The sequence below is a fragment of the Lycium ferocissimum genome, chromosome 6 (genome assembly GCF_029784015.1).
Source record: "Lycium ferocissimum isolate CSIRO_LF1 chromosome 6, AGI_CSIRO_Lferr_CH_V1, whole genome shotgun sequence".
NCBI lineage: Eukaryota > Viridiplantae > Streptophyta > Magnoliopsida > Solanales > Solanaceae > Lycium > Lycium ferocissimum.
This window is the reverse complement of record NC_081347.1, coordinates 33,815,358-33,829,888: the sequence shown is the minus strand read 5'-3', so window position 1 is coordinate 33,829,888 and position 14,531 is coordinate 33,815,358. Positions and strand designations below refer to the sequence as shown.

Genomic DNA, 14,531 nt, shown 5'->3' with positions numbered 1-14,531 from the left:
AATGCGAGAATGTATTTCTTCATTTTGAGATGAAAGTTACTGCAGTAAGGTGACAAGATAACCTAGTCATTTGGAAGAAAGTAGACCCCTAAACCATTAATTTATACTCCCAATTTATATGTCTTACATTTCTTTTTAGTTAGCCTCATAAAAAATAATACGTATATATATTTAGAAATAATCTAATATATATTTAGAAATAATCTAAGTTCACACTCTCATTTTACCCTTACTGAAATGTCTTACAAAAAAAAAAATGTCTAACATATTTTAGACCATAAATTTTTAAAAATCAATCAAAATCTCAAGATTACTTGTTATTCCCAATAATCATAATTGACCAAATTGCAATTTGCATCTGCATAAAATAGTTCGGGGCATCTATGATAGATTTAATCAGAAGATGAGCGCAGAGAGAAATTTGATCATCAAAGCAATTGTTACACCCCTCGCTTTCATAGTGGTAGAACTTATGATTTCCTAGTTGAGTATGCCTTAGGAATCGAGACCCGAGCCCAAGTTTTGGAGATATAAAGTGTCTTACCCCGTGTGAAATGGTACCAGCAGGTATTCCTGGTGATTTGCAGGATTAGAAGGGGAACGAATCGAATCAACGCGATCTGAACTAAATAAGAAAAACCTGCAGGACACCAGTCAAGATCGACGGGTCGTCAAACCTATCGACGGGCCGTCGTTGTACGGCGTCGACAGGGTTCTGCAGCCATGCATTCTGCAGGCGCAGGTCGACGGGCAAGTCGACGGACCGTCGACATGTTGACGGGCCGTCGACCCGCTCGTCGAACCAGACCGCTGTAGCCTTTTGGCTTCCAAGTATAAATATGTGGGTCACGACTTCATTTCACATTTTCCTCTTTACAAAAATCAGAAAACCCTAAAATATTTCCTCCCAATATTTTTCATCCTATTAGTGAAGATTTGACGAGACCCGGACCCCGTAAACCCGAGATGGTGAAGAAGAAAGGTTGCTTTTAGGGTTTCTTCAAGAGTTGAGTTTAGGGAGTTGAAGTTGGAGTGATTCTTGACCCCTCAAGGTATGTAAATGATTTCTACCTTTGTATTTAAGTTGAGTATCAAGAGTTTTAGTGATTCTAGTAATTGTGGAAGTGTTAAGTTGATGAAGAGCAATGTAGTGATATAGGGTTGTTTTAAGAGATGATTGGAATGTGTTTACGTATATATATATATGCGTTGTCATTGTTGATGTGAGTATCGTAGTTGATGTGGGATCGAGTGAGAAGTGGAAGAGTTGTTAAGCTTATGAGAGAAATGTTGTTCATGATTCGTTAAGCCCTCTATGCATCAAAAAGGGGGTTAGCAAGTGAAGTACCTAGTCTAATGAAGGTTTATGTTGTCTTAATTGTAGATTTACAAGTCGAGAAGTAGGAGTTGGTCGATTTGATATACGTCAAGGTATGTTAAGCTACCCTTTTATTCTTTTGGCATGATCCTATGATACGATCCAATAAGCGAGTAAGCGAGTCCACATTACTCTACTCTTAGAAGTATTAGGAGTATTACAGTCTTTGATGTTCATGTACCCCTTTACGATTATTCCTTCTGTTCATGGGTCCAGTTTTATGTATACAGTTGTTCATGCATTACATTCATTTATATATATATATATATATATATATATATATGTGTGTGTGTGTGTGTGTGTGTGTGTGTGTGTGTGTTGACCCGTGACCAGAAGGCGTTATATACGCAAGTATTATATGTATATGGGGTATGGAAAGGAGCAGGTGTTATATACGCATTACCACCTGATCAGCTGGTGTACTAATATGATGATATGAGAATCAGGCTGCAAGTATCGCAGCAATGTATATGATGATGGCCGCAGAGAGGCCGATACGATATGAGAAAAGAAACAGGCGTTATATACGCGCATATATCAGGCGTTATATACGCACCTATATATAGATGCATGACCTTCATTGATAGGCATGAGCATGCGTATTATGCGCCCACAGAGGCATTGTTAGATATATAGATTCATGCAGATACTAGTTCATACAAGTACATGCAGTCAGTCATTTCAGCTTATGAGTTCAGATCTTATTCATGATTCCCATGTGTATATATATATATATATATATATATATATATATATGATATTCTTTGTTATGCTTTACATGCTCGGTATTATCCGTCGACTCCCGTTGCTCGGGGCTCGCATTCATGCTGCCGGTATAGGGAGACGGACGTGGTCCCCGACTCGGTAGGACCTCTAGATTTAGCGGTGGTCGATGCGCTCCATTCAATCCGAGCTACGATCGGTTTTGGTATGCCCCTTTTGAGATGTGTATACATATGGGTATGATGGGACCCTGTCCCGTTCTTTCTACAGCTTTTATTCCAGTAAAGGTCTGTAGATAGTTGTATGTATTAGTCAGACGATGTAACCTTGTCGGCTTCTATTCTTTTGTGTACAGTATATGTAGCAGCCTAGTTGGCTTGCACTGTTCTTCCGCATGATTGTGTATATATGTATGCAGATTGTACAGAGTTCTGATGTTTCCTTTCTATAAGATTAGTTGTGCCATTCATGGGCCTTTAATGTTCAATATATTTCAGTTACGAGTATAGGGGTCTTTGGTCGCTAGAGGTCAGACCCCTCGTCACGGCTCATCGGTTTGGGTCATGACAAAGAACAAATCCAGATTAATTGTTTAATTAAAGAAGACAAAAGAAATTCATGTGTGAGAAGGTGTAAATATACCTTGAATTTTGCGAAAAGGTGCAAATATACCCCTACAGTGGCTCTTATTTTAATTTAAAAAATTTCTCTGCGGAAAGGGTATATTTGCACCATTTGTGTAAGGGCAGGGGTATATATGCAACACTTTTTTGACGAGGTATATCTGCTCTAAATAGTAAAGTTGAGGGTATATTCGCACATTTTCCCTATAAAAAAAAAAGGAAAAAGGGCCAAAAATATCCCCGAACTATTCGAAATAGGCCAATTTTACCTCCGTTTTGTTTTTTGCTTTAAAGTGCCCTCGCAATAAGTCAACAAGCTCAAAAATGTTCTCCAACTAGCCAAATAGGTCAAAAATACCTTCTTACTAACTGTTGCTCAAAACAAGAAAAATGACCAATTTTGCCCTTGAACTATTCGAAATGAGGCATTTTTCCCTTGTCGTTTTTCTTGGGTGGGGGTGGGGGGTTTGAATGTGAGAAATATAATAACAACATAAGAAAATAAGTAATATAAAGACTTCTCATTTTAACAAAATAAAAAAGGATGACATGTATAACTCTTTTTTCGTCTCCTGATTCCTTACTTATTAGGTATGAGTTATTATTTACTAACATGAAATCATGTACCTTTTCTTAATAACTATTTTAAAAAGTAGATTTTTACACTACTAATATTGAATTTATATTAGTAACTCTAATAATTAATGAATATGATAAAAGAAATCAAATTCATTATACCTTGGTTGTTACGTTACTTATTGTAACTTTAAGTCATCCCCAAGTTTCAGTCTAGGATATAACAGTTTAAAAGGAACAAGAGAATAAATGTTTGAAGAATTAATGTTGGTAATTAAAAAATTTATTACATAAAAATTATCATTTTAAAATAATCAAAGTAATTCCATAATCTCCAATATAAGTTTTCGCTTAAGTGAGCATTTGTCCCGAACTTTAAATGGAGGGGAAAATTGCCCTATTTTGAATAGTTCAAGGAACAAAATTGGCAATTTTTTTCTTATTTTGGAGCAATCGTTAGTAGGAAAGGTATTTTTGAGCTATATGTCTAGCTGAAGGGCATTTTTTAGCTAGTTGAGTAATGACAAACACATTTTTGAGCAAAACATAACGGAGAGTAAAGTTGACCTATTTTGAATAATCCAAAGGTATTTTTCTTTATCATTTTTCCTATAAAAAATTATCGTATTATATGTGAGACAATTCAATCAAAATTGTTTATAATATTGGTCTTGTTGCCACTAATTAAAAGGAGATAACAACTGAATATTCTCAAGATAAGGGAATTTTTTTGTGGACTCGCGATTGCTCACCACATTATATGTTTTTGTGATATGCGAAAATGTCTGATCATTCGTTTGAAATTTGGATTAATCTTGTTCTCGCCGTTTACAAATTGATACGTATTTGTTTTTATTTTCCAATTCAACTAATAAAGTTATAAAACTATTTAACAAAAAAAAAAAATCAAAAAGTGAAAAATATGTATGAAAAAATGTTTAGAATTGCCCCTGTGAATTGCGAAATGGTCAGTTTTACCTTTTGTTAAATAACCTAGGGTAATATTGTCCTTTTCTCTAACGGTTCCATTTTGTATCTCAATTTGTGCATGTTAAATCATAAAATGCCACTTATCTATTAACATTTTCACGTTGAATCATCATGCTTTTTATAATAAAAATAATACAAACATAAGAATTATACTGACCGAGTAGCTCAGTAATTAATCAATATGTTATACTTAACAAATTTGCAATGTCACGAGTTTTAATCCTAAATGTTGACTTATCGTTGTCGTCATTTCGGCTTGCTCATTCTCATATTTACCATGTGAAAGAAAGAAAGAAAAAACCTTAAAAGCTGGAGTTAGACGCCCCATAACATGATGAGGTAGATACTCAAAGTATGGAAGACAAGGGCAGCAGTTCAAGTGATTCAAGGTTGAAAAAGGATTCTCCCGTGAGGCATTTACATGATCTGGTTTCTCACAATATATCAGAGGAGGAGAGGAGGCAATTATCAGATGACAATGCAATTGCTTTGATAGAAGACAAAGAAGAGAGCATTCAAGATTCTCCAATTAGAGTTACAGCTTTGTCTCCAAAATCTGTAGTAAAGGGTGGAAAAAAAGGGAAAAAGCAAGTGGAAGCACAAGTTTCAGTCAGAGTGATGCCAAAGAGAGGTGCAGCAAAATCCAACTGTAAATGATGATGAAAGCCTTTATATGGATTATACGATCTGTTAGAACTCAGCAAGCATTTCACAGGCTTCAAATGCTGCATAGACATCATAAATTCACTTTCATAGCTCTGATGGAACCTTTCCAACAGGCTAGGAATGTTGAAATCTATAAGAGGAAATTGGAAATGAATATTGTTGGTCCAAATAGTACTGGCAAAATTTGGTATTTTATTGAGGCCAATGAAGATGTGCAAGTTTTGTCAGATACAGCTCAACAAATCTCTTTAAATTAGTGCTTCTTGATCAGAATAAATCTTTGGTTATTACTTTAGTTTATGCTAAATGTAATGAATCAGAGAGGTTACAATTATGTGATGACATTTATCAGGTGGCAGACTCTATTAATCTTCCATGGCTAGTTGGAGGGGATTTTAATGTGGTTTTACATGAAGATGAGAAGATAGGTGGGGATTCCAGTCCAACCTCAAGACTATGAAGATTTTGCTTTTTGTGTAAATTCCTGTGAATTGATGGAGACCGGTTTCAAAGGCAGTCATTTTACTTGGTGGAATGGTAGAGGAGGCTCAGACGGCATCTTTGAGAGGTTGGATAGAGTTTTCATTAATCAACAATTTCAGCAATGGTTTGCACAGGTAGAAGTTGAACATCTCACAAGGACAGGTTCAGACCATGCTTCTTTGTTCATTACTTTGGAAGAACAAAGTCAGGCATATATTAGACAATTCAGATTTCTGAAGTTTTGGACTGAGCATCAAGGTTTCTTAAACATAGTTAGGGATAATTGGTCAAGTAATTTGGATGCCAACCCTTGTTGTTTAAACGGAAACTGAAGCACATAAAGAAGATTCTGTCAGCATGGAGCAAAGAAGTTTATGGAGATATTTTCAAGCAGCTGATTATTAGAGAAGAAATTGTGAGGATCAAAGAAAAACTATTTGAAGAGGATCCTTCTTGCAACAGAACGGTGCTACAACAAGCACAGGCTGAACTAAAGAAGTATTTGCATTTTGAAGAAGAAATCTGGAGACAGAAGGCTAATGTTACTTGGTATGCTGAAGGGGATAGAAATACTAGATTTTCCATAATCTGGTAAATGGTAGAAGGAAGAGGTTGCAGATTAAAAGAATTCCGAATTCAAATGGAGATTAGGTAGAAGATGCTACTCAAGTGGCTGTGGAGGCTGAAGAATTTTTCAAAAAACAGTTTTCTCAGGAGCAAGAAGCTACAGATTTTAGTTTACTTAACCATGTTCCTTCATTGGTGACTGTAACACCCCGTAAATTTGGGTTAGGTGTGAAAGTGTAAAACTAGTAATAAGATGATATTTTAGCCATATTAATCCATTTGGGATGAAATTGGGTGATAAGCAGTCGTTTTGAAGTCAACCCAAATAGTGAAATTCGTAAGAGTTCTCAAACTCGTCTAAATTTCAGTAGGTCTGACTTCTAAGCCATTTTCGTGAAAATAGGTTGGTAATTTGGCAACACTTCCTAATGAAAGTTGTAGATCTTTGAAATGCCTTTCCAACAGTAGGTCGCCCAGCTCCAATGGAGCTCTGTGCTAGGAGTTATGCCCATTTTACTGAACATCATCTGTGCAATGTAAAAATTAGGAGTGCGCAGCGCCCAGGGCGGTGCCCCAGGCCAAATTTTCAGGAAATTCAAAATTTTGTCGCTGCCAAAATAGATTAATCGTACGCCACCCTGGGCGATGCCCCAGGCGACGCACCAGGCCATTTTATGCCTAAAGCGATTTTTCCTAAATTTTATAAAAGCCTAACTTCGTTATATTCATTCCCACTTCGTTTTGGCCGACTTTTTGAGAGGAACAACCCTAGGGTTTCCCCAAAACATATAAGGTAAGATGTTGATCAATTCCCATCATTACTTCATTAATCTAGCCTCAAATTAACACTAGTTCATCTTCCAAATACCCAAGATTCTTGAAACCCAAGTAAGAGAAGAAGAAAGGGACGTTTGGAGACGTTGAGATTCCTTCGACAAAGGTATGATCCTTGACTCTTCTTATGTTATTGAAAGGGTTAGTCTAGTATAGGTTATCCTATGGGATTAGAATCCATGATTGATTCATGAAGTGTTCAAGAATACGTTCTAGTCATGAAAACCCTAATTTTTCTATAAAGGGGGTATATGGGTAGAATTAGATCAAAGCTCTAATCTTTCTTATCTAAAACCATTGTAGTGTGATTGTAGAACCTTGGGAATAACGTTTGAGCGGGATTTGAGGTATGTCTATATTTCAAAAATCGTCTTTTCAAGTATGTCTACTTTTGAAGTACGTTTATATTGTGAAAGCATGATTTGTATTTGAGAATCCTTCCTTGATTGTTTGTATAAGTTATAACTCTTGTTTGGTGGGAGTTCTTTTGGAATTAAAGATGATTTCTTTTAGACAAGGTCATGTGTGTTTATGGTCAAGCCCGCATCGAACCTTATATGAACTATACTACTTTGTGAAACTCGTTTTTCCCATTATTGGATGATTGAACTTATTTTTCTAAAGTTTGGAACTTAAACTTTTTTTGTTGTTGAATGGGTTCTTGAACTTGAAATTGAATAAGAGATTTGAATAAGATTCTAAATCGGTTATGACTTGAAATGCCTCTATTTTGAGATGATGACTTGAGAAGTGAGATTCGGCTCTAAGCCATGATTGATGATTTGGTAATATGCCATGATTTGTATTTTGTTTGTGTTTGGGCCTGTATGGGCAAGCTGTGCTAGTCCAGAGGATGATTAGCCGTTATGGATCCTAACGTATCAATACGAGTATTGCTGTGTCAGTCCAGAGGATAATTGACCTTCGTTGCTTCCTAGAACGGAGTATCTATTGCTGTGTCAGTCCAAAGGATAATTGACCTCCGTTGCTTCCTAGCCCGGAGTATCTATTGCTGTGTCAGTCTAGAGGATGATTGACCTCCGTTGCTTCCTAGCCCGGAGTATCTATTGCTGTGCTAGTCCAGAGGACGATTAGCCTCCGTTGTTTCCTAGCCCGGAGTATCGGCTGATTGATTTGCCTGTGAGTGGCTTGTTTTGTATCTTTGTCGCCTGTGAGTTGCTTGTGGAAACCTTGAGTTCGTAAATGAAACACAGAATGATGTGAACGATAACATAAGTGGAACTTGATATATTCCTGTATGTTGACTCTTATTGGTGATTTCCCTAGTTTACTAGCTTACTTAATCCCTGGAGTTCGAACTGTTTCTTTTGATATCATTGTATTGATTTTTCTATCTTACTTTGGTTTTTATTAAATATTGCCCCTTAGACACTTATTGAGTACCCAGTACTCAGGCATACCATTGTTTTTTTTATGGTATGTTAGGTATCATTGAGGAGCAGGTTCACGATACGCCTACGACTTAAGAGAACTTGCTGCTTTCGAGACTATTCGGTGAGCCCACATGATTGTTCGTGGGGCACCATTCTATCTTTACTTTTCGTATTTTAGTTTCGGGCTGCGTCCCGATGTTTTTAGACACTCTTTATTATCTTAGAAGCTCCATAGACAGTAGTCAGATTGTAGGCAGTGTGTTGGAGTTCTGTGTGACTCGTTGTGTATTTTGCCACATTTATTTACTAAGTTTCTGATTTGACTTCCGCTGGATTATATCAAAGTATGATCGCTCTTTTATCTAATTTATTAATGAGTGGTTTTCATAATTATTAAAAGATTTTCGAAGGAGATTAGACATTTATTGATTTTATAAGGTGCTTCCGGTGTTGTTCATTGTATCGGATGCCTGTTACCCCTAGGGTGGGTTTTGGGGCGTGACAAGCTTGGTATCAGAGCCTAGGTTTATACGTGTCCTAGGTTGTGTACGTCTGTGGAGCTGTGTCTAGTGGAGTCTTCTTCATGCAGGCTGGCCACATGTATAGATGAATGACTACCAGTACATTTTAGGTGTTTCTCATTCTTCTTGATTCTAGATTATGCTGTAGAGCTTGAACTTCCTTTAGGATCATTCTGACGTGTTCGTTACTCGTGCTTTATGGAGATGACTTTAACTCGTGTTGTAGATGTTAACCAAGTGAACAATGGTGTTATGGAGTGCACATTATTGTGATGTGTAATTTGATGGATGGTACAGAGTCGCTGAAATTGTATTGTAGGTGCTTGGTATATATGGTCGATGTAGAGTTTCGTTGTTGATAAATTGAGACAGGTATAAAGACAAAAGTAGTCCTTGTTACAATGAAAACTCTGCTGAAATCTTGTTAGGATGAAAGGAATAATTAAGATGTAATATGTTTCAAGGACTGGAGGTTAGGATAAAGTGAACAATTGAGGGTCTCTTGTAGTGAATTAAGAATTATCGTACATTGATGTTATATTCTTATTGGGTTAAAAGATCTGTGCTATTTTGATGTCTAGCGGAAGAACTATATTTTACGCTTGAAACTCGAAAACAACCACTTGTGGAATCATCATTTAAGAAGATGATGGAATTGATTTAGGTTTTAATTTGTTATTCTCGGTTTTGGCATGAGGTAATTTAGGCCTGAATCATGTGTTGTTGAATTAGCCTCCTTGTTGGAGTATATTGTCTAGATTGATATATTGTGCGCTTCCTAGTCGAAGCATATACATGTTGAACCTTTTGGGTATCTAACTCTTGGAAAGTGAGATGAAGGTAGAAACCCCCTTACTTCGTGTTGAGATTTGAGTGTTCCAATCGTTAGAATCCCCGTGAGGACTATGTTGTTCTTATTTGGTTGTTAGTTGTATTTTTGTCTTTCTGGGATCATTTAGTACAAAGGAAGCTCGACTTTATGAAATGGCTCGTAGGGAGGTGGTTGAAGCCTCAGATGTGTGGTCACAGGTATTCTCACTATATGTTCTTTTGAAGCGTATTCGCTGATCGATTCGAGTTCAACTCTTTCTTATATAACTCAGTATCTTACCCTTAATTTTGGTGTGGAACTCAAGCGATTGTTAGAACCCTATACTATGAATACCCCTACTAGTATTCTCGTTATTGCTTCTAGAATCTATAGAGATTGTGTAGTCGTAGTTAAGGGCCGTGAGACTACCTCTGAATTGTTGGAAATAGGAATGGTGAACTTCGAAATGATTATGAGGATAGACTGGCTTTCCAAGTGTTATGCAATTCTAGGTTGCCGATTAAAAATAGTTAGGCTTGTATTTCTAGATGAACCCATTAATTGGAAGAGTAATATCGTTAAATCTCGAGGTAGACTACAGGTGTAAATCCCTTATTCCATGCTTAGGCTTGTCTGGTATAGTTGTGGGAGTCTCGGTGAGGGACATATGGTTATTGTTATGGTATTACATGAGTTTTGTTTGAGATAGCTTGCAATACAAAGGAACACTAGCGAGAATTTTGAAGACTTGAGGTTTAGTGAAAAATCTTAGGTCATGACTTTCATTCGGGGAAGAATGATCCTAAGGGGGGGCTAATGTAACACCCATAAATTAGGGTTAGGTATGAAAGTGTAAAACTAGTAATAAGATGATATTTTAGCTATATTAATCCATTCGGGATGAATTTGGGTGATAAGCAGTCGTTTTGAAGTCAACCCAAATAGTGAAGTTCGTAAGAGTCCTCAAACTCGTCTAAATTTAAGTACGTCTGACTTCTAAGCCATTTTCGTGAAAATAGGTTGGTAATTTGGGAACACTTCCTAAATGGAAGTTGTATACCTTTGAAATGCCTTTCCAACGGTAGGTCGCCCAGCTCCAACGGAGCTCTGTGCTAGAAGTTATGCCTATTTTACTGAACATCATTTGTGCAGTGTAAAAATTAGGCGTGTGCGGCGCGGTGCCCCAGGCCAAATTTTCAGGAAATTCAAAATTTTGACACCGTCAAAATAAATTCACTGTGTGTGCCGCCCTGGGCGACGCACCAGGCCATTTTATGCCTGAAGCGATTTTTCCCGAATTTTATAAAAGCCTAACTTCGTTATATTCATTCCCACTTCGTTTTGGCCGACTTTTTGAGAGGAACAACCCTAGGGTTTCCCCAAAACATATAAGGTAAGATGTTGATCAATTCCCATCATTACTTCATCAATCTAGCCTCAAATTAACACTAGTTCATCTTCCAAATACCCAAGATTCTTGAAACCCAAGTAAGAGAAGAAGAAAGGGACGTTTGGAGACGTTGAGATTCCTTCAACAAAGGTATGATCCTTGACTCTTCTTATGTTATTGAAAGGGTTAGTCTAGTATAGGTTATCCTATGGGATTAGAATCCATGATTGATTCATGAAGTGTTCAAGAATACGTTCTAGTCATGAAAACCCTAGTTTTTCTATAAAGGGGGTATATGGGTAGAATTAGATCAAAGCTCTAATCTTTCTTATCTAAAACCATTGTAGTGTGATTGTAGAACCTTGGGAATAACGTTTGAGCGATATTTGAGGTATGTCTATATTTCAAAAATCGTCTTTTCAAGTATGTCTACTTTTGAAGTACGTTTATATTGTGAAAGCATGATTTGTATTTGAGAATCCTTCCTTGATTGTTTGTATAAGTTATAACTCTTGTTTGGTGGGAGTTCTTTTGGAATTAAAGATGATTTCTTTTAGACAAGGTCATGTGTGTTTATGGTCAAGCCCGCATCGAACCTTATATGAACTATACTACTTTGTGAAACTCGTTTTTTCCCATTATTGGATGATTGAACTTATTTTTCTAAAGTTTGGAACTTAAACTTTTTTTGTTGAATGGGTTCTTGAACTTGAAATTGAATAAGAGATTTGAATAAGATTCTAAATCGGTTATGACTTGAAATGCCTCTATTTTGAGATGATGACTTGAGAAGTGAGATTCAGCTCTAAGCCATGATTGATGATTTGGTAATATGCCACAATTTGTATTTTGTTTGTGTTTAGGCCTGTATGGGCAAGCTGTGCTAGTCCAGAGGATGATTAGCCGTTATGGATCCTAACGTATCAATACGAGTATTGCTGTGTCAATCCAGAGGATAATTGACCTTCGTTGCTTCCTAGACCGGAGTATCTATTGCTGTGTCAGTCCAGAGGATAATTGACCTCCGTTGCTTCCTAGCCCGGAGTATCTATTGTTGTGTCGATCTAGAGGATGATTGACCTCCCGTTGCTTCCCTAGCCCGGAGTATCTAACGCTTGTCTAGTCCGCAGGACGATTAGCCTCCGTTGCTTCCCTAGCCGGAGTATCGGGTCGATTGATTTGCCTGTGAGTGGCTTGTTTTGTATCTTTGTCGCTTTGTGAGTTGCTTGTGGAAACCTTGAGTTCGTAAATGAAACACAGAATGATGTGAACGATAACATAAGTGGAACTTGATATATTCCTGTATGTTGACTCTTATTGGTGATTTCCCTAGTTTACTAGCTTACTTAATCCCTGGAGTTTGAACTGTTTCTTTTGATATCATTGTATTGATTTTACTACCTTATTTTGGTTTTTATTAACTATTGCCCCTTAGACACTCACTGAGTACCCAGTACTCAGGCTTACCATTGTTGTTTTTGATGGTATGTTAGGTATCATTGAGGAGTAGGTTCGCGATACGCCTACGACTTAAGATAACTTGCTGCTTTCGAGACTATTCGGCGAGCCCACATGATTGTTCGTGGGGCACCATTCTATCTTTACTTTTTGTAGTTTAGTTCCGGGTTGCGTCCCGATGTTTTTAGACACTCTTTATTATCTTAGAAGCTCCATAGACAGTTGTCAAATTGTGGGTAGTGTGTTGGAGTCCTGTGTGACTCATTGGGTATCTTGCCACATTTATTTACTAAGTTTCTGATTTGACTTCCGCTGGATTATATCAAAGTATGATCGTTCTTTTATCCAATTTATTAATCACTGGTTTTCATATTTAGTAAAAAAAATTCGAAGGAGATTAGACGTTTATTGATTTTATAAAGTGCTTCCGGTGTTGTTCATAGCATTGGATGTCTGTTACGCCTAGGGTGGGTTTTGGGGCGTGACAGTGACTGAGGAAGATACTGAATTATTTGTTGCTATTCCTAATGCTGATGAAGTCAAACAAGAAGTTTTTGCTTTGAATGGGGATAGTGACTTGTGGTCCTGATGGATTAACAGGTATTTTTTTTTCAGGCTTGTTGGCATATTATTGGTCCAGATATGATTAATGTGGTTAAAGCCTTTTATAAAGGTCACACTCTTCCTAAATCAATCACTCATTCAAATATGGTTATGTTGCCAAAGAAGCAAGATGTTCAAATTTATGCAGACATGAGGCCAATCAGCTTGAGTAACTTCATTAATAAAGTTATATCAAGAGTGGTTCATGGTAGATTGGAGAGCATTTTGCCAAGGCTTGTTTCACCAAATCAATCTGGTTTTGTGAAGGGGAGAAGCATTATTGAAAATGTTCTTTTAACTCAGGAAATAGTCACAGACATAAGGAAGAGAGGAAAACCAGCAAATGTAATCATCAAGTTGGATGTGGCAAAGGCCTATGATAAGTGTCTTGGTTGTTTTTTTTATCAGAATTCTTAACAAGATGGGCTTTTCAGAAGGTTTTGTGGATATGATTTGGAGACTACTAGCTAACAATTGGTATTCTGTGATGATCAATGGTTAGCCACATGGATTTTTTCATTCAACAAGAGGGGTCAAACAAGGTGACCCTCTATCTCCATCACTATTTATACTGTCTGCAGAAGTTCTTTCTAGGGCCTTGAACAGCTTGTTTGATGATCCAATGTATAGGGGTTTAGGCATGCCTAAATGGAGTGCAGATATAAATCATCTGGCATATGCAGATGAGACCATAATCTTTACCTCAGTAGAGAGATTTTCATTGGACTTAGTAATAGAAGTGTTGCTAAATTATGAGACTGTCTTAGGACAAAGGACGAACAGAGATAAGAGCTGCTTTTACATGCATAAAACTTGTGCAATGAGTCTAGTTCAAGATGTGACACAAATCACCGGTTTTACAAGAGGTGAATTTCCATTCAAGTATCTAGGATGCCCAATATCTCACAGCAGAAAGAAAAAGGCATATTATAATGACCTGATAAAGAAGGTGAAAGATAAGCTCCAGAATTAGAAAGGCAAGTTGATGTCTTTTGGAGGTAAAGTTGTGCTCATCAACAGTGTTCTTCAAAGTATGCCAATGTATTTGTTGTCTGCCATGGTCCCTACAAAGTATACTATTCAAGAGCTACATAGGATATTTGCCGGTTTTATTGGAGTAACAATGAAGATAAAAGGAATAGCCATTGGTCCTCTTGGTTAAATATGTGCTATCCAAGACAGGAAGGTGGGATGGGATTCAAATCACTATTTGATGTTTCAAAATCACTCTTTGCTAAGCTATGGTGGAGGTTCAGGACTAGCTGCACTCTATGGTCCACCTTTATGTGGAACAAATATTGCAAGAGGCAAATTCCTAGGATCACAGCTGTGGCAGAAAATGATAGAAGTCAGGGATGATATTGAACATGCCATTTGGTGGGAGCCTAGAAATGGAACATCTAACTTACGGTTTGATAAACGGACTAGATTAGGTCCTTTAGTTAAGGCGATTCTATTTGGTTTTCATCTCGATGAAGATATTGAAGAAGTGAAAGAAGTTACGACAGATGGAA

The 14,531-nt window shown here is 37.1% G+C and overlaps 1 protein-coding gene across 1 annotated transcript; it reads left to right on the top strand.

Moving 5' to 3' along the window:
- Positions 1-5,450: 5,450 nt before the first annotated feature.
- On the top strand, positions 5,451-6,505 carry LOC132061281 (uncharacterized). The gene is made up of 4 exons (XM_059454125.1): positions 5,451-5,697; positions 5,796-5,980; positions 6,091-6,207; positions 6,410-6,505. Exons 1-4 carry the CDS (start codon positions 5,451-5,453, stop codon positions 6,503-6,505), a joined length of 645 nt encoding a protein of 214 aa, XP_059310108.1.
- The last annotated feature ends 8,026 nt before the right edge of the window (positions 6,506-14,531 follow it).